Below are 21,638 nucleotides of genomic sequence, written 5' to 3' on the forward strand. Positions count from 1 at the left end.
CTATTAGTCTCCATTCTACAGTCAGACTTCTAAACTTTGTGATTAGTTTGGTTAACATTTTTTAAAAGTTCTATTGAAGTAACCTTGCTTTATAAATTTATATAAATTTCAAGTATGTGATATAAATCAACATCCATATATACTATATTAGTTTACCACTAAAACTCCAGTTTTTATCCTTCACTATACAAATGACCCATTTAACTGAATTTACCATTCCCTTTCTCCTTCCATACAGTTGCCACTAATTTAAAACAAAAATAATTTTATAGATGATAATACTATTACTCTTACCTTAATTCCCATAAAATGTGTTGTGAAAATTAAATTAGTCAATTTATGTACATCTCTTAGAACATTTACCTGGCACCAAGTAAATGCCAAAGACAAATGAATACTGAGGAAGATTTGGTAAATGTACAAAAATTCTTGACTATAAACAAAGAGAAGCTCTTGACTTTTGCAACAGCATGGGTGGAACTGGAGGTAAATATGCTAAGTGAAATAAATCAGAAGGAAAAAGACAAACACCAGGTTTTGTCATGTGTATGTCATTTTGATTCAAATATAGAGTTTGTGTCCAACAGAAAAAAAAATCATCATGAGAATTAGAATATGATTCAAAATGTGTTTTTACTATACAGAATATAGGTTTGGGGATAATGTTGAGGGTGGGATGCAAACATGAATTTCTCCTAATTTCCTCTATTCTCCCTCTTCCTTATTATACTATATATTTTAGAAATTAGCATTCATTGCCGAGGTACTAGATTGTATCAATTAAAATTAAAACCTATTCTCAATGTGTGGTGTGTATGTTTAAAGATTTATTAATTTATGCATACAGAACTGGGGTACAGGTCAGAGGGACAAGGTGATGAAAGGATTCACCAGAGATAGAGTAGGGAACAGACAGGAAGACTGATGAAATACACTGCTGATGGGAGCAGCTGGCAAGACAGGAGATGTCTGTTGCACCATGTGGGTCACCTCCCTGGTTGGGATCAAACTGGTCCTGAAGTGGCTGTGGCCAGCTTTAAAGCACTGAGCTTTAAATTGTGCCATCTGGGAGGGCCCTGTTCAATATTTTAATGAACTTTGCCTCCTTTATTTTTCTCCATGTAACCTTTGGAAAAAATGTGATCCTGTGCCCTTCCTGGTGGTGTAGTGCTGCGAAGCTGGCCACAGCAACTTCATTGCAAATTCAATCCGTGGCCAGGGAGGTGACCTACATGGTTTAGCAGACCTCTCCTGACTCCCCTTTTGATCTCCTCAGCAGTACCATTCATCAACTGCCTGTTCTGCTCCTGGCTCTGTTTCTGCTTAGTCTTCTCACCACCTCTGCACCTCTGGCCGGTACATGAATAAATGAATACATATATCATTTTTTATTTTAAGGAGAAAATATGTGATTCCATCTCTTTATAGATAGGACCTGATCCATCATAAGGTAATCCTTGTTACATTCAATGTGAGCCAATATACCCTCCATTTTGTTGTTGCTATTCAGATCAAATCTTATAAGGAAGAGAAGGGAATGATGACAGTTATGGACATATGACTATAAAGTTTAGATGCTGTGATAAAAATTAATGTGAACCATAAATAATGGCTGTGAATTCAGCCTGTGTAAGAAAGGAGGGGAACGGAGCTTTCAATGACAACATAAGGAAGTCATCAGCTGCAATGAACCTGAATACCTCTTCTCTTAATCCATATCACAGGAATTCTTAACTTTGACATTATTGACAGTTTAGTTATACAAGCCTTTGTTGTAAGATACCATCTGTTGCATTTTAGAATGTATAGTAGCAATTATGAATCCTGTACCCAGAGAGCAGTGTCACGCCCTTCCCCAAATTGTGACAAGTGAAAATAATTCCAGATATTGATAAATGTCCAAAGAATTCAAATTGTGTCAAGTTGGAAACCGCTGCCATAATGGAAGACAAAGTGCTTTCCCTATACAACTTTACTGGAGCAACTTTTCGTCTTGTAATTATCTAAAATTATAAAACTCCTAGTTTATTTTCCCTGAGATTCCTTCTGTGAGATATTACAGCTTATTTAATGAGTACAGTGTAGCTTCTCAACTTTTTAAAATACAGTATGTGTCACCAACAATAATATAAAAAGCTGGTTTATTTAATCAAATGAAACAGATTGCCAAGGTGAAGATATGACTAATATCCAAAATCATCATTCCATCCTAGGTTCTGGAGATCAGATTCCTTTTACACAGTTTATAGGGAATTAGAATTCATTATGATGGCAGAATAAGCTCAATTTCCCAGAAAAAAAAATTATTATGGAAAGGAGAAAAATTCAAGAATAGAGACATAGAAATGACCAGATATGAGAGCTTGAAAAAAAGAAATGTTTGGAAATATTTTTGTACAAAATAGGCAAATATCATAATTTTGGAAATTACTCCAGTATGGAAAATACTCCAGTCCTTTATCATTACATGCAAAGATGAGTAACATGTAACAACCCAAGGGTATATTCACCTTTCTTTTCCATTAATTTTTCCTTACTGTTCTTAGAATCTTTCAGTTACATATGAAAACAATAAGACCTTGTTAAGAGTTTTTAATGAGAAAAGCATCAGTTTTGATTGTCTAACTCTAAGCAGCATCATATTCCCATTAATATGAAAAATCTTACCTAATCTTAGCAACTGTAAAGAGAAGATGGACAAGTATTTGTTATTCATTCCATACTTCAAGCGAATTAATCTCTAGTTCACTGGCTAATCAGATCAGTGAATCAGTGTGTGCATCCACTGAAACACTTAAATTGTCACCCAAAGTACATTTTTAATTGAAGCACAGAAAAAATTACCCAGATTAATATTGATATACATTTCAAAATAGATTTACCAAAAATATTATAATAAAATTTTATTGCTATATAAATTGATATGAACTACTTGGACTAATACATTTTGTGGAAGAGAATAATGCTGTCTAGTTAAACTATAGTAGTACAATAAAAACAAGGCAGTAAACACGTATTTGCAGAGGAGACTAAAAAGATGGAGAATCAAAGAGGAAAGCAAAACCCAGCATTGCACCACCTGTTATTCTAGGCAAGAAAATATCAGTAACCTTGTTACCCCCATCCAGTTTCTTTAAGTGATTTCAGAAGGTAGGGTAGCAACAGTTACCTTATTGTTATGCAGGAACAGTTACTTCTGCTTTGAACTGTTCCCCTGGAGAAAGGCTCTCAAGTAACTAGGTGGTAAATTGCAGTTCTCTCTAGAATCTGGCCAATTTTAGGTGATTGTGTGTTGATTAATGTGACAGTCAGAGACCCCAAACCCAGGCGACTTCAGTGGGAAGCAAGGATTTAGAAAGGCTTAAGGGCAGAAGATGGCTGGGCAGAGCCAGCCGGCTTCCACCACAACCACTGTCTTCCCCTGTACAGTTGTTCAAGCTGCCAGAGGCTTTCTGGTTGCCATAGTAACTGCAGGGCTGTGTTGCAAACTCAGAGCAGAGCCTCTGAAGTTAGGTACCAAACACTGGAGTGGGAAAAAAAAAAAAAAAAAGGCAAATGGGGGGTGGAGGGGACAAAGGAAAAGGACTACGTTTGTAATAGGTTAACAGCTTCTCTGGCTAAGAGAATCTTTTTAATATAGGGTTTTTGTGCAATAAAATAGTTCTTTCCCTGGCATTATTCATTAGTATCGTCTTCTGGTGCCGGGCAAAAGACTGCAAATTCTCCCACTCATAAACACAGCAGAAGAGCTTAGGAAACGTGATTACCAGGAATGCATCGAACCAGTTCATTCGATTATATATACACATACATATTCCCGATCTCTTGAAAGCTATTCGTGCCGGTCATTGTGCCAGGTGCTCTGTGTGTAAAGAGAAATGAGACACTGTCCCACACTCAAAATTAGCGATAATTAACAAAAATTAGGAGAACCTTCACAAGTCTGGGGGAAATCAATTAGACACGCCAGCTTCCCGCGGGTCTCTCTTGGAAGACAGAGTCCGTATCCCAGCGGGAGAGGAAAGAGGTAGTGGCTCCCTGGAATTATCCAGGAGCGGAGCCCAGAGAGCAGAGTCCGCCTGTCTTTCCTACGGAAGGACTATGTTAAGACCACCCAGCCGTTCCTCCTCTCAGTGAGAAGAGGTTTGTTTTTCTTTTAGAAAGACTAAGCCCTTTTCCCTACTGGGCTCGATTTCTAGTAGGGGAAGCACCGCCTCGTTAGCTCTTTGATTGGCCTCGTCCTTTTTTAGATAATTTATGCCTGCATCCTCTAGCTGCGATTGGCTCCGCTGCTCCATTCCGCTGGGAGTCGCATCCTACCTGGCTGGGAGGTGTTTTGCTTTCCGACACTCCTTTTTCTCGTACTCACCGGGCTGCAGCTTAGGAGGGAGACAGGCTTGCTTACAAACTGAGCAGAAAAACGACCCGATGGGTTTTTGGAAAGCTTTTCTCTACGGCCCTTTTCTTCTGTGGAGCCAAAGTAGAGGGGTGAGGCTGATGTTCTTGCTACTGACCCTGCATTTGGGCAACTGGTGAGTAAATTCAAGGACTTAAAACTATTATTTGGTATCTACCCCTTTCCCAATAATTTCCCTTCCTTTTAAAAACCTAAGTTAAGTAATTTGCATTTTCTGGGGGCACGTGTGAAATATTTAACATCATTTCATTTTCTGATTAGATCTACTTTTATTCAGCTAGAAAGAAATCAGTCTTAACTGTGAAGCATGAAGGAGAGTTCAATTGTTTCGGACTTGACTTACATTAGTAACTAATAAAGATTTAGTTACTGGAACTGGGGAAAAGGCAGAATTGATTTTACCGTCACTCAATTTGGCGAATGAATTGTCAATGATGAATTTCCAGTGGTTGTGCATTTTAAAGACAAAGTTAATTTAGAAACTTGTTACACAGCCTGATATGTATAATGCTCTTTTGTTACTGATATTGCTCCTCCTTTCTGCTACCCTTTTGCTCTTCTGGAAAAAGATAAACTTTTCAGTAAGAATGATTATGACTAAAATGTCTGTCAGGGTGGAAATATGTTATATTTAAGACAGAAATAACTGCACTGTTTTATTGAATCTAGTCAGAATGATTTTTCTTTTAATTGGCTGTATACAAGTAAATAAAAATTGTACGGTGATATGAATATACCCTAACTCTGTGTATGGTGTGGGGGTGGGGGAGAGAGAGAGATATTACTAACGCCAAGCCTATAATTTAGCAGCAACAAGACCTGGGCTGTAAACTTTGAAATCATCCTCATAGAAAAATAAAATGCTCAGGTATTGCACCTGGATATAGGATAGTAGGTGTAAATAGAATTAAAATATATTTATGACATACACACTGATTAGGTCTTGGATGGACTCCTTATATGATATAACTGTGTTTTATATAATTGTGCATTTAAGATTATATTATTGTGTTTTATTATTCTATTTAATACTCAAGAGTAAAATATGATCACTATATGAATAGAAACATGTCTTCATAAGTATTTGCATCATCACTAAAATGAATTGTGATGAAGATTATTGAGTGTGTAGTTACTATGAATATTTTTTACTTTAACTGTGGTGGAACAAATGAAAGTATGTTAAATAATAGAGTTATATATATCAGCAAATGTTTGACATTTGATGCATTCTAGAGTATACTTTGGTTCTATTTATCTTTTTGTCTTAGAAACTTAAGTATTCTGCTTAGGCACAACCTTGATTATTTGTGAAAATGAAATGTATATATCATAGAGAAGTGATAATGGCATTTCTTTGACTATATTATAAATATGTAGAAGACATGTTGGTACAGCATATATTAGTGACTTCTTACATCTTCATAATATTATAAATAAATCTGTGTATTCACAAGTAAAAACTGATTAACCCAATGTTTTTCTAAAATGACAACCTGTATGCTTTTTTATCATCATAAGTTCAAGTTTCCATTTTAAACAACAAGTAAGCAAGCTGCTTAATAAATGTCATGTCATTTATCTAAAGAAATATTTTGTTTTGCATAATCTTTTATTTGAGTATATATTTTATGATCATTGTGACTGGATCCAAAATTGTCTTCAGGATCCTAAGAGCTAAACACTTGAATGGAATAGTGGACAGAGATGGACTTTGGTAGACTCTAGACATGTTCTATGTGTGAAAGATGCTTGATCTTGCTGGCCAGTTTCTTCATGTGTGAAGAAAAATTTCAGATCATTTGTAATTTATCCAAGTTTTTACATTCAATATATCTATGACTCGAACTGAAATGAAATAACTGAATTCTTGCTTCACTGACTTTTCTTAGTAGTTTTCAAGAAGGAAATTCTAATTAAGACTGCCATATACTTTTGAAAAAACATATGAATGAGTGAATGTGAAAATAACTATTCAATTAAAAATAGCTCATTTTATCACAGTATAATAGAAAATTTGAATGATTCTAGCTAGTAAATATTTTTAAAAAGCTATATGTTACTGATATTATTAGCTCTTGGAACTACAGTTATGAATGTTTGTCTTAATAAATGTCGTATCATTTATCTAAAGAAATGAAAAAGTTCATTACCTTTAACATAACTACAACTGTGATGAACTTTTTCAATCTTTTTTATTATAATTGGAATTAATTGATATCAGCATAATAAACACTTAAGTTCTTATTGTCCTAACCTGTCCTCTTGAAGGCCCATTCCCAAACTAGCTACAGATGGTTCTACTTATAAGAATTGTGTTAAATGTTATATCAGGTTTCTAAAATAAATCTTAAAAGGAATCTCTCTCAGGATATATCAATTTGGAAGTTATTATATCTTATAGCTAGTCAGAAACAATGCCTTGTTTCATCACTAGTTTCCATTAAGTGCATAATGGGGAGATACTATATTGATTTTTATATTGCTAAAATATGATAACCTTTTCTATTCTTGTAACTAAAAGCTATAACCATAGTTTTCACTTTTCATCTCCATGAAATCCTATGTTTGAAATCCTTTCAAATTTGGTTGAAATTTCTTGAGCTTGATCTATTACAATGTTGAAAAAATCTGATTACAAGCAAATTTTTAAATAGTTTTAGAAGTGCTTTGAAATTTTAGTTGTACTTAAAAATAGTTTACAGTAAACTTACTCAGAAAACTCAAATAACTTATTTTTTAAAAACAATTTCAGGGCTCAGTTTTCATCTAAGCACTTGCCCAAATGAAACTATTTAAATATCATTACTTCATAAAATATATTACTTTCACGTAATTTTAATAACATTTTATGGAGGTGATAGTGAATAAATGATTTTTTTCTTTAGATGTCTAGATTTTTCTAATTGATTTTTAAATATAATACTAAGAAAACTATGGAAACTTAAGGGCAAAATGAATATTAATATCCATGAATATTAAATATTCAAAGTTGGATAGAGAGGCAAAATTATGTTGAAGTTAAACCAAATGAAGTAACTAATAAATCCTTTTTAAGTCAAGTCTATTCCATCATTTTCTTCCAGTACCACTCTTCCATCTTATTTCAGTAAATAATATTAGACACATTTTTACTAAACGACATAAGGAAATGTTCATATTTCATTTAAATATTAGACAAATAATATTTTATATCTACACAAGGGTAATTAATTTTTTTCTAAGAATAGAACAATGAGGGTGAGGTTCCAAAGAGAAGATATAAAACAGGGTAGAAAACTAAAAAAAAAAAATCCCTTTAGATATTATCAATATATGATGAATAATTGTCATGGAGAACAAGAGGAGAAGGCATTGAATAATAAGTTTGAGGGGTCCTATTCCTTTCATATATGGATGTGTTCCAAATGAGAATCCTAGACTTTACTATCAGATATAAATTATAGTTTCAACTCTATCATTTTTCATTGGGGTGATTTCAAGTAAATCTTTCAGTTGGAGTATCTTCTTTGTGAGAAGTAGAAATGACATCTGCCTTTCAAAATTGTTTCAAGACTAAGATAGAGAATTGGTACAAACAACATAACACTTAAAATTTTAACTGGAAAGACATAATAACACATGTTCTGTGAGTCAAAGTGATTCTAGTATTATTTACCCTAATTAACTTTATTTAAGTTTAGTAGAGTGAAGTTTTTGAATGCCTAAGGATTACCAAAATATTTGAGTTTGGAATAGGTCATTCATTTTTGATTCAACAAATATTTATTAAATATCTGATATGTGCTACCCATAGTAAAATATGCTGGATTTACAGAGCTGAAGAAAGTAGACATGAAAACTATCTTTATAGTATTCACAACACTGCTAAAAGTTATAATATTAATCAAAGGCCTACATCTTGTAGTCAAAACAAGAACATAAACCTTAAGAACTTCAAAGGCAAACAGTAGAGTTTGGGACAGACAGTTAGGGACAGAGGAATAGATAATAATTAAAAAAAAGAAAATTAGAGAACTATGAAATTTCTCATCAGTAGTACTAATACTATGGGGAAAATTGTACCAAAATTTAAAGAAATTTTAAATCAAGAAGAATATACCTAGCCAAATTATCAACCAAACTTGAAGAGGGAATAAAGCCTAATTACTATTTTCCATCTTACAGATGGGAAAACTGGAGTACAGTAGTTTTTTTTTTTACAAACCTGCTAAACATTATTTTGTTTAACAAGTATTAAAGTATAAAATGAAATGAGTGTAGACTCAAATTCCTGTGCTTTGTGCTTAGGGTCTGCATTCTGAGCCACCATATTGCTCAGATTGCAAATGCAATATAAATCAAAGCAGTTAACCTGACTGCCAATGATGGGGTTAGAAAAGGAAAGGGAGTAAGTAAAGGACAGGAAAAGAAAAGTAAGGCACTGCTATTATTGGCTCATCCATAGAAGCACAATATGCAGAAAAATCTAGTGAGTACCATCATAGAATTCTTGAAAAATTATGTTCATTGTTAGATTATTCTAAGGAGAACTTCGCCACATCAGAGTACTTGATCTAAAAAAAACAAATACCATAGACTAAAGTTAAAAGTTTGGAATTTAGGCAAATTTTGTTGAAGAATCAGCTGATTACTTTTTGAGAAAAATGATCATATATAAAACCCTGAATGTATTACATCTGCATATAACAGGTAAATCATAACCAAGCAGTGAAAACTATGCGAAGGTAGATTTTTTTTTTCCCAATACAAAAGCTCTCTAACAAAATAATGATGTCTTATCACTAGATTTATTCAAGCAGAAACTTGTTAGAGTTCTTAAACTCTGTGGGAGGCAGATGAAATTTATGTTTCTTTCTTTTTTAAAATCTCAGAATCTAATTCAATCAGTATTGGCATAGTTTAGCACCTGAAGCCCCACATTTTAAAACTAGATGATAGAGGAATATCATCTATTCCTCTGTCCTTAAAAATTTAAATGTTCAGTAAACATTTATTGAACACCAGCATTCATTCAACAAACATTTACTTAGTGCCTACCATGTGCTAAAAAGAGTTCTGGAAATTAAATATACAGTGGTAGGTAAGACAGTCTTTGCCTTAACACTTATAAGACATATAAGTGATGGTACATTTGGTAAGTTTACAGGACCAAGAAGGAATAGTCCCTGTTCCCGCGAACTTAGATTTTAGTACTTTCTGTTAGATGGCTTATAAATTCTAAAAAATAAAAATAATAAAATTGCTACTCAGAATTATAGATGAATTGTAATGGAGACACTCAGGAATCCAGCATTAATTCTGGCAAAAAAAAATTGAATATTCTCTCAGCTGTCATGGGCATTAATTTGGGTCAATGTAGTATGTTAGTGAAAAAGAGAACAGGAAGAGAGAGGAAGAAAGTGAGGGTGGGTGGGAATTAAGGAATATACTGTTCTGTGGCCAGCAGTGAAGTGTCACAGGTGGTAGGCCTTCTGAAAATTATATTCCTATGTCTTCTGAAAGATCCTTTACTCTGTTCATCTAATAGATGCCTTTACAATGCAGCATCCTGTTATAGGCTATATAATTAATTTTAATAGTGACTTATGAATATAGTGACTTTTTTCACACATGTACTATATTCAGAGATATCTCTTGTTTTTAAATGAATAAATGGACAAGCATAATTAATTAATTAAAACATTAATTAACATGAATTACATGCTAATAGAGGTTGTACTAAGTAATAGAGACATAGAAGAAAACTAAAGATAGACCCGATTGTCCAACATGTAGCTGGAAGGGAAAATCAGAAAATGTATTTATGAATATATAGGATTTAATATAACTATTTTCATATTGGTATGAGCAGGGTGTGATTTTTGTCCTCCAAATAGCTTTTAAGGTGCTAAAATTACAACTCCTGGCCAATATGTTAATTTTGGTTTATATTTCTAGTTTAGTTATGATTGTACAATTTGTGTGTATGCCTCTTAGCCATCTTAGAAATGGATCATTAGAACTTTTCTGTGTATAGGAGCATCAAATACTTAGAAAAATGTGAATGTCATGAAGAGTTATAGTGTTTCTAAATTTAATTTATGTTCTGTCAAGTTTCATGGATATCACAGAAACAATTTGGAGCTTATTATTTCAGATTTTTCTTAAGTTTAGACTGATATTTATATGCATTTATGTATATTTTTTCATACAAGTGAAATCTAGCCTTTTTATAGTAGATATGTCTTTCTAGATTAATATACTTTAACGATATTGTATTCTCTATTACAGAAGAATCATTATCAAATTATTCCACAAGAGATTCTTTCTCTCTTTGATTTTAGAGCATTATTTTATACATATATGTAAATGTAGATATGCCTTTAGTGCCAGTATTTCATCAATATTGCCAAACTATCAAAAGCAATTTGCTTTTATAAAAATGTCCTCTATATTATAATCAGGACTGGTTGTAATCCATCTTGTAATATTTTGTCAATGTGATGACTAATGATACTTGTCACATTTAAATTTTTTTCCATAACAAATATTAGCATGTTATTGACTTTTCCTTTATGATTTATTATACAGCACTTATAAATACCTCTGTCTAGATTTACCTCCTTTCTTATCAATAGTCAAAAGTATTCTATATTATCTATAAGTTCTTTTTCCCCCCTAGATTAGTTGCATGTTGTCAAGAAAAGTTTCTTTACTTCAAAAGCAAAGAACATTTTTAATATGTTCTTTAATAATTTTGTTTTACTTATTGTGTATTGATAGTTATTTAATATCTACAATTAATTATATGTAGGAATCTTATTTTCATCTAAATGAATTAATAAGCATGTCAATACAACTTATTTAATTTTTCATTCTTTTCTAAATTGAGTAATTGATTTTATCATATATTACATTTCTTTAAAGATCTGATTTTGAATAATCAATTTGTTTTCACTAACTTATTTACATGTTATTATAATGTAGCTTTGATTTTAGTGACTTTATTTTGTTTTCTTCTTATTCTCAAAGAATAAATTGCATCTAATAATTCTTTTACAGTAATTTCTTATAAACCCTTCTATTGATTTTTCTCCTTACCTATAATAATTAAGCCTATTACATATGGATCATGGGATTTTTCATTAAAATTTCATTAATTTATAAACTTATTTGGGAATGACATATTAACAATATTGTTTTATAGTCAAAAATCTGCCTTTTGTGTTTTTCTATTCTTCATAATCTTCAATTAACTTTTAATTTTCTTCACAGAAGAGTGAATCTTTTGGTTATGTTTTTTCTTAATCATATTTTAGGTTGTATTGTCCCTGTAAAAGGAAATCATTTTTTTCTTATTTTTGTTTGTGATGGATTAATACTATTAGTAGCAATCTACTGAATTTCTAATATTAATTTTATATTAGGTTATCTACAGTAATTATTTTATTAAACCACTAGTATTAGTTTTTAATTGATTCTTTTCTTGATTCACTGTCATGAGCAAATGAACTATAATAAGCTTTTCGTTAATTTGCTTACTGAGTCATTTTTATTGGAAACCTACTATGTGGTAGGCATTGAACTGGGTGCCAATGATATCACATTGAAAAAATTAACCTTTTCTTTCAAGGGGAGATTAGAGTCATCAATAAATAAAATAGTTTAAATTCTTTAAATTAATCTATCACAAGCAACACATATCTGTATATTATTATAACTAACAAGTAGTCAAATGCAGTGGGATCAATTCCCTGGTGGACTTATGCACAAGACAAATCAAAAGCAGACAGTGCAAGTGCAGCATACTTACCTAATATTTAGGTTCAGTTAGGTTCAGCTTCTCCCTCCTCAATTTCCCAGAACTTCCTTTCTGTATGTTAAGTGGCAGTTCACAGAATTGAGAGGATTGCCATTCTACCTGTCTAAAATTCTGAAAGTTCAAATCTTAAACTCTGCTATCTACCATTCTTACTACTTTGTTTCCCTATGAACTTTTATGAGCTATAACCATGATTTAGTGTACAACCCTTAAAAGGAGATTTTAGCCACTAGACTAAAAGCAAAGAAAACAAGATAGTTTTTCAAATTTGACTTTTATTTTCTTAACGTTCAGGTCTAAAAGGCTAGCACTTGTAAGTTTTTTGTTTTTAAAGATTTTATTTATGCATACAAGAACTGGGGTGTAGGCCAGTGATGTAGGGGATGAGAAGATTCACCAGAGCCTTAATGGGGAAAAGAACAGGTAGATGTACTGAAATACACTGCTGAGGGGTGCAGAGGGTGAGACAGGAGAGGTTGACCACACTGGATGGATCATTTTCATGGCTGCATTGGCTGCTAATAGCCTCATAGTGCTGAGCCTTAAATCTTTGCACCACCAGGCAAGGAGGCCCCAGAACTTGTAAGCTTTAATGTTAAGGATATATTCTACTTAGAAACATTAGGTGCTGCATGTTTCTTTCATGGAAATTTCCACTTGAATATGGTACTTATAGAAATGCATATGATGTTTATAAATAAAAGCTAGATAATTTGTCATAAGCAAAAGATCACAGATGAGGTTTCGAGTTTTATCTGCACTGCCTTAACAGATTACTGAAAGAAACTTCCTACATGTCAGAATCAGGACATTCAGAGTCACATTTATATGAACTATATACAGGGTGACTATATAATGTATCATCCAAATTAGGTCATTATGTGAATAAAAGAGGAGATTGTGAGTAATTATTCCAGGACAACAGGTATAAACCAAGGCTACCTCAGGCAAAACTCAATGAATGTTTATCTTATGTATGAAAAACAGTTTGTTAATTTATTGATTTGATATGGAAATTTATTCTTTTCCTCATGCTGTAAAATGAATATTATTCACAATTATATGACAATACTTAGCATGTATTGTCTTTATTTATTCTTTTGCTTAGTAATATTTAGTATAATAGAGAAAAATAGGAGAAAGGAACAGAAAAACTAAACTAAACAAACTCTGGAAACCAGTCTGTCGAGACAAGGCCATAAAAGGAGAAAGGGGTGCTGAGCAAAGGAGGGAGGGGCAAAATGAACTATGGTTGGAAGAGTATGAAGACTTTGGTGGTAGGTGTGGTGTGGTAACATGAATGGGGGGAGGTGTGAACCTACACCTCTGCATCATCTCCAGTGTTGCAACCATGTTACCTCAACAATAAAGTAATACAATACTAAAAGGAAAAGAAAAGAAACAGGGTAAGGGCCTTTTATTATGCTTTGTCTGGATTCCATTTCTGTTGTTTTCTATGTTACTTCTACTATTTTTTGCTCAAGGATTTTTCTAAGCTTAGTTGTTAGTACATGTTGGTGTGTGATGGGTTGTTTGTTTGACATAACTGGTCTCTGATTTTAGGGCCACACTGTTACTTTTGCCCTCCTCATAGTTAGCGAGGTGTTGGTTGCATTTTAAAATTGTATTTATTTATGAATACTGAACTGGGGGTGCAGGCCAGAGGTGCAGGGGTAGTGAGGAGATTGCCCAGAGATAGAGCGGGGAGCAGAACAGGCAGACTGATGAAGTACACTGCTGAGGGGAGCAGCGGGCAGGTCAGGAGAGGTCTGCTGCACCGTGTGGGTCACTTCTGGGCAGGGTATTGAACTTGTGCTGAAGTGGCTGCGGCTCACTTGCAGTGCTCCACTTAAACCCATTGTGCCACAAGGGCAGGCCCCCTCTAGTATATTTTTAATGTGTAGCTTGGGGTTGATAAATTCTTTTATTTTTTGCTTCCTTCTATCTTGCTTGCTAATCTTGACTGGGTAAAGGATTCTAGGCTTTATTCAAGGCTAATCTTTTTCTTTAAATAATTTAAGTACCTCTTTGAAGTCCCTTGAGGGTTATGTTTCTGTTGACAGTATGGTTAGTGTTCTCGTATACCTTTTTCTTTTGATAATTTAAATATTATTTTCTTGTTTATAGTTCTTGGAAAGAAGTATTAAGAATAATAAAGCACTCCATAATAACATTAATAGAAATATTGTGAAGTTGAAATTAGGTAGCAAATAATTTAAAAGTTAAGTTTTAATTTACAATGCTGATTGATATTCATTGAAGATAAGTTATCTTCAATGAATGTTAAAATAGGGAGAATGTTAAACTAAAATTACCGTGGGAATTATGTCATACTTAAGATGAAAAAAGAAAAGATCTGGAAGCTGCATTTACTAAGATGTAAAGGTCCAAACCAAAAGAGCTCTAAATGAAAGTGTAGAAAACCTAGTACAGATATTCAGATAAAATTGCATATTTACTGCTTGATGGAAGCTTATTTATGAAAGCTTGTAAATTATATATTATGGATGTATTGGATTTTACTTATAAAAGTGTTTAGTATTTTGATCCTTTTTCACTTGAGAACTAAAATTTACTGAAGTTGGTGGTATTAGAGTCAAATGAAGTTGGGGCTATTTATGAATAACAAAGAATAGTCTGTTATTTTTGATGACTTGTGGATGAATAAATTATCTTGCTCCAGTTATCCATAACTGGATAGTTAGTTTTATATGCATTACATTTTAAACACAGGGCTGTAGCAAAAAGGAGTAGTTGAAAAGTCAGACTTTGCCTCTCAGTTTTGCTAATATATAGATTTGTAATTGCCTTTACAAAATAAAGGCATAGGGATATTTAATTTGTAAAATCTCTTTAGTACCTAAAATTTAATAATCACACCCCCATCAAGAAATAATTATGTGAAGGGTAAGTCACCCACCCTCACAGGATTTGCTAATGAGCAACTCTTTGATAAAGTTTTTGGGATAAGATGTCTGGGTTCTTTTGACTTTTCTTCCCAAACCTTGATTTACTTATATTTCCAAAATTCCTTTCTGTATATGCATTTTGACACATTATCACCAGACTAATAATTGCAATTTTCCTGTGTTTATTTTCCTTTTGATATTTCTTTTTGGGGATAGTGGTTTAGAGTCACTATATAAGGCTATATGCAGGGATTAGGACTGCCATTCCCATTTTCAGTGCATAATCTCAGTGACCCTTTAATAACAGCTGTGTCAAGATTAACTATATTCTTTTAATATTGCACAATATATTCATATTAAATTTTAATTCTCAATTATCTATGTGTCAAAACAGCTTATATGATGAAATATTAGTCTCATTGAATATAAAATATTTCTAATGCTTACCCTCTCCTAACTACTATTTATACTATTATAATAACAATCTTAAACCAAACTTTTAACTACACAATTTGGATAAATTTTCTTGCACATTTTTCTTTAAATTATTTAGTGTTGATAAAGCAGATGATGAAGATGATGAGGATTTAACAGTGAACAAAACTTGGGTCTTGGCTCCAAAGATTCATGAAGGAGATATCACACAAATTCTCAACTCACTGCTTCAAGGCTATGACAATAAGCTTCGCCCAGATATAGGCGGTAAGGTTAAGCTATTATTCTGGGGTTTTGGTGATTCTGAAACTGTCTTTACTGATGTTATTTTAGCCATGTATGTCTACTACTCCTTGAATGTCTGATAAATGTCAGAGACTGCAGAGTTTGAAAAAAATCTTGCATAATCTGCTAAATAATAGCTCAATATGATGGGACTAGAACATCCAAAAAAGCATGATTAAAAGCTCCTCTGGAGAAAAAAATTACATGATTTATTTTTATTTATCTATGCATATACAAATAGGGATATAAACCAGAGGTGCAGGGCATGAGAGAATTCACCACAGACAGAGTGAAGAGCAGAACAGTCAGATGACTGAAATACACTGCTGAGGGGAGAAGCAGATGAGACAGGAGAGGTCTGCTGCGCTTCATGGTTCAGCTCCCGAGTTGGGGATTGAACTCATATTGCAGTACTACATTGTAACAGCTTGACAGTGCTAAGACTTAACCCCTTGCAGCTCCAGGAAGACCCTGGAGAAATATTTTAATAAGTCATTTAAAAATACATCTTCAGCTTTCTAACTGATTGTACACTTACAGAGCTGATTGACTTCAGTTGTGCCTTAGATTCTTGGAGAGTCAATGGAAAAACTCCATTGATTTCTCTGCTTTCTTTTTTTAATTCTTCCTCCTATTTTCTGGACTTTATTATTATTATTTCTATTATTAGAATATCTATTATTTCTATATACTCACTTCCACTAGGAATTTGCTTATGTATATTCTGGTGAAATACTTAAAGCAGAGTACTTAACATCATAACTTAGAGAGAGGCCTCCAAAAATAATCCAGTGTTATGTATACCTGCCTCCATCCTTCAGAACTGTAATTTGCTATGGCAGTACATGGTTTTCTCAGTCATTATTATAACATCACAAAAAACTGATCTTTGATCTCTGTGGGTGTTGGTGAATAACACACAGTCTGTGCCCATATTCTGAAAACCATTTAATAATACTGCAACAGTGATTCCTTTCTAGTTTCATTTTTCTAGTCATAAATTGAAATGGATTTTACTTACAAGTATTGTTCATAATATGAATCAATAAAAAGTGTAGTGACTAATTAAGGAACAAATACAGAATTTTACTTATTTCTTTATTATGTTTTTAAAGCATTTAATTATTAGCTATAGTTTCAAAATTAATAGGATATATTTTAGTTCATTTTAAAATTTTAAAAGGGAGACAAAATAACAAAAAACCCACATAATTTGCAATTATATATTTACAACTTTTTTTAATCAAATGTTTCATTGATAGTAGTTTCTATGGTAGACTTACTGATACGATTCTGCTTTTGTTTGGTCCTGGATAAACTTGATTTATGTTCATTCTGTCTGGTTTATGGTATCCTTACAAAGCTAATGCTTTTCTAAATGCGTATATTTGTCTTATAATTATCTAAGAAAATGTTGGTATCAGGAAACTAGGAGACATCACTTGTAACTATTGTACAACTTCTACATTGTAAATATGAAAAGTATGTACTGTAAATAAAAGTGTCATCTGATATCACTAACATCTGAGTGTAGAGTTTTCAGTCCTGAGTATGATGTAGTAGAGATCAAGCAATCAAGCAGTCTGTGTTTGCTGGTTAATCAGATTAACTGAAAAAAAAATATCTAATCAAATAAGACTGGTAAGTTTTACTTAATTGCTTATAATTGGTAAAAAATATAAATCAAACTAATAAAACTATTCTTATTAATTGATTTTCATAGAAAGTATTCTGTAAATCTACTATAATAAGCATAATAGTGTATTTATAGGCTAAATGATGATTAGTCAAAAATAAATGGCAAATAACTAAAACGGTTCTCAGAAGTCATCAGCATAAGTTAAATTATAAAGCCTTCATAAATCATAGGATCTCATTCTATTTAAGAATCACAATTGTTTGCTATCTTATCAAGTTATATTTTGATCAGTTGTATAACTGAAATTTATTGTTTAGCATACTAAAACTACTTCTAATAAATCTCCATGTTTCTAGTTAAGAAACAATGCATTTAAAACCTTTACTGGAAGACAGAAAACTTTGTAAAGATTATTATGTTTTCTTAGATAAAGGGTTTTATTAAGCTGCAAAATGCAAAACTATATTTTGTTTTAAAATTATGTGGGCATATTTTTTTTAAATTCCTAAGTTTCCAATGAAGCTGGCTATCCTCGGGTCTCTTCCAGAATGAAGGGTATCAAAACAGAAAGTGTTAACACTGGGTGATGACTCAGACAGGCAGTGAGCAATTTATTAGAGGAGGTGAGTCCTACCAGGTCAAGTTTAATGTCTGAATTGTCAAAATGATAAATAGATCAGCAAAGAAAGTCAGATAAATTTTAGAAAGGAGAAAAGAGTGGAAATTTTTGAAAATATGCTTCTTAAGTGTAGAAAATTTCAATTTTTTTCTGGTAGGATTTTATGCTTGATTTCATTGTGTTATCTCTGTAATAACTTCCATGAAGTCTATGACAGATTTTCTTCTGAAATGTTTTTATTTTTCTTGTCTAATTTCTGAACACATTACATGCATTCCTCAATAAATATTTGATTCCATTAATAAATGTTTCATTTGTTGAGAAAGGTGGGCAAAAACACTCCAAAAATTATGTTAATGTTTTTCATAGTAAACAAAATCTTATGAGTGTAAATATCATTATAATGGTAAATCTCATTATGAAAAACCAAAATTACCTAGCAAAAGCTGGAGGGTTAAATAGCAATCAAAAATGTCACTATATTTTGGATATCCATTTGTCACATCACTGAATAAACTATTATGACATTTGTTGATCATATCATTTTATACATATATGTATAAATAAAAATAAATCTTATATATATGTATAAGATTTATTTTTATGAGTGTAAATATCATTTAAATAAAAATAAATCTTATACATATATATATATGTATAAGATTTATTTTTATTTATACATGCATGCAAGAACTGGGGTATAGGCCAGAGATGATGGAGGATGGACTGTTGGAAGGGTTTGGGAGGACTCACCAGAGACAGACTGGGAAAGAGAATAGACCTATCTACTGAAATGTGTTACTAAGGGGAGTAGCAGGTAAGACAGGTTTAGCAAGCTAACCTGGAATTGAACTCATGCTGCAGTGGCTTGCAGTAGCTTGACAGAGCTGAAACTCTAACCCCTGCACCACCAGGGAGGCCCTGAGATATGTATTTTTGATAGAATATAAGAATAATTTATATACCTCTTAAAACTAACTGGAAAAAACAATGAGTTAGTTTAAAATACAGCAGATGAATCCCATTATGATACCTAAACAATATAGTCTTTGAGAATTAGATTTAAAAAACACCTTCCATTGAAGCCAATGATAAATAATGTAAAGGAATATTTTTAAAAAGAAAGGAAGAGGTACAAACAAGTATTTATTAAGTCCTCATAAGAATCAGACCTGGAAATACTTCCTTTCCGTAGAGGCTGCTGTTCAAGAAAGTAGGTGGGAATCATAAAATGTAACTCAGAGGGAAGAAGGACAAATTGTACGATACAGCTTAAAACCTCAAGAATAAAAATATCTTGTAATCATCTTAACTGTGCTTCATGTTCTAGTGTCTGAGGCTTTATACTGGCTCACAATAGCTATTTGTTATACATTGTCTTATCTCTGTATTCATGTCTGCACGTTAAAATCAATCACCTTTCAATGAGTCATTGTAAGAGTATTTACAACATACAGCATAAAGAAATCAGCAGAAGCTTCAAGGAAGGCTTTTGCCCCCTTCTGAGAGGAAGGCTGTCAAATATTTACCAACACACCACTGCTTTGCATTAAGTAGGATTATGTCATATTTAGACTCTAAAATCCATTCCAATCCTAAATTTCTGACTCATACAACAAATTATCCAGTAATATTTTGGTTGAATTCATTTCCTTAGTTTTAATGGATGACTTTGGTAACATTTTTGCATTGTATACTGGAAATATTATTCAAGAATGTTAATTTTTCATTATAAAATCGGTTTGTAAACTGAAGAGGTTTTTGCGTTTTTATAATAGACCATGTTTTTTCATTTCATAATATAAAATGATTTATTATAGAAATAGTATAGTATTATTGTCCATTAAGATTTACTTAAAAAATAAAATCTGTGCAAATACAACCTCTGCTCCTATCTTTGACCATTCTTTGGCTTGATATTTTGCAGTGAGACCTACAGTCATTGAAACTGATGTTTATGTAAATAGCATTGGACCAGTTGACCCCATTAATATGGTGAGTAAAAAATATATAAAAATAACTGTCAGAGAGTATATATTTCAATAATAGAATGTGTCTGTGAATAATAACTAATTCTGAATAAGTTCATGGCAAAATGTGTAACTACTATTTTTATTACTTAATATTATATAATATAGGTACTGGAATTAAAATATCCCCATATCTAAGAACTTGTTTACTATCTGTGTTAGTATCTATTGAGCTGGAAAGACAATACTATATTTAAGGAATATTAAGTAGGGGGATTTTTCAGGATTCAGTCACTCATTGGTTGTGTAGTGATGAAAAGATTTTGCAGATGGTAGAGTTTATATTTGTGATAGGGAATGGAGCCATATTGCCCCCAGATATTAATGGCACATGAAGTAGGAGCTGCTCATAACTGATTAGGATTTTGAGCCTCCTGTTCAGGTAAGAAGTTGGGAATAAATATAATGTAAATCAGAAATGGAAGAGGGACAAGTGGCATATGCTAGAGCTTAAAATCTCAAGAATGCAACAGAGACTCCTAGAGAAGAGACAGCTTAACGGTGCCACAGATCTGAGACCACATAGTATCTTTGAAATCAATATATAAGAAACAGGTAGAAGAAAGGGAGGTACAGCAAAAGATATACTTAGAATAAGGAGAAGGATGCGAATATATGACATTATATAATCTGAGGAAAAAAGAGGAAGGAGGAGCTATAATCAATTGTCAGTGTATGTAACAATCTAAGACAAGTGGATTAAGTTGGACCTACTGGTGCTGACATTGTTGCTAGTTGTATTTGTTAGATGAAATTTAGTGAAATAATGAACATAAGAACATTTGAACTGAGTTGTATGTTCTTTTTGATTATCAAGATTGAACTCATAAACAGCTTCTGATAACAGAGCCCTGGAGTTCCCCCACACCTCATATGTGTAAATATATATATATATATACACACACACACACACACGCACACACACACATACATACATAGGTTCTATAGAGATTGTCATGCAATCATGTACTGATTTCAAGATGGTGGGAATTTTGCTTAATTTTATAAACTACTGTTTGGAGAAACTTGACTTAGAAAGGAATGATATGAGTACAGTTCTAGAGCAAATACAGGATGGGGAGAGAATATGCAAAAAAATTGAGGGGACTATTTAGGATGGAAAAATGATAAAATATGGTAACAAGCTTTATTTTTTATGCATACAATAAATTATATTTTATTACTATTTGCAGAACATAACTAATACCCTTAATGCAACTAAAGGCATTACTAAGAGTAGGTTTTAATTGTTCTTTTCTCCATTTAATGAGCCAGTAATGTGCTATAGTCTTTTCAAATTAGTTTTGTCATTCTATCAGTCTGGATGGGCTGCTGTCACAAAATACCACAGAATAGGTGGTTCAAAAACCAGACATCTATTTCTCTAATTCTGAAGGCTGGAATTGTAAGATCAGGTGTTAGCAAGTTTGGTTTTCTCCTTGGGACTCTCTGCTGGCCTGAACATGCACACACACCCCTGGTGCACTCTGTGTGTCATAT

The 21,638-nt window shown here is 32.5% G+C and overlaps 1 protein-coding gene across 1 annotated transcript in view; it reads left to right on the plus strand.

Annotated features, from left to right (window-relative positions):
- Positions 1 to 4,285: 4,285 nt before the first annotated feature.
- The window catches only part of GABRG1 (gamma-aminobutyric acid (GABA) A receptor, gamma 1), a 39,198-nt gene continuing 21,845 nt past the window's right edge, over positions 4,286 to 21,638 (plus strand). Inside the window, exons 1-3 of the mRNA XM_004681317.2 lie at positions 4,286 to 4,532; positions 15,684 to 15,832; positions 20,036 to 20,103. Of these exons, the coding sequence (XP_004681374.1) occupies positions 4,429 to 4,532; positions 15,684 to 15,832; positions 20,036 to 20,103 (321 nt within the window). The 5' untranslated portion in view covers positions 4,286 to 4,428. The remainder of the gene's footprint in view (positions 4,533 to 15,683; positions 15,833 to 20,035; positions 20,104 to 21,638) is intronic.

Source organism: Condylura cristata, unplaced genomic scaffold (assembly GCF_000260355.1).
Source record: "Condylura cristata isolate star-nosed mole 26May11 unplaced genomic scaffold, ConCri1.0 scaffold00012, whole genome shotgun sequence".
NCBI lineage: Eukaryota > Metazoa > Chordata > Mammalia > Eulipotyphla > Talpidae > Condylura > Condylura cristata.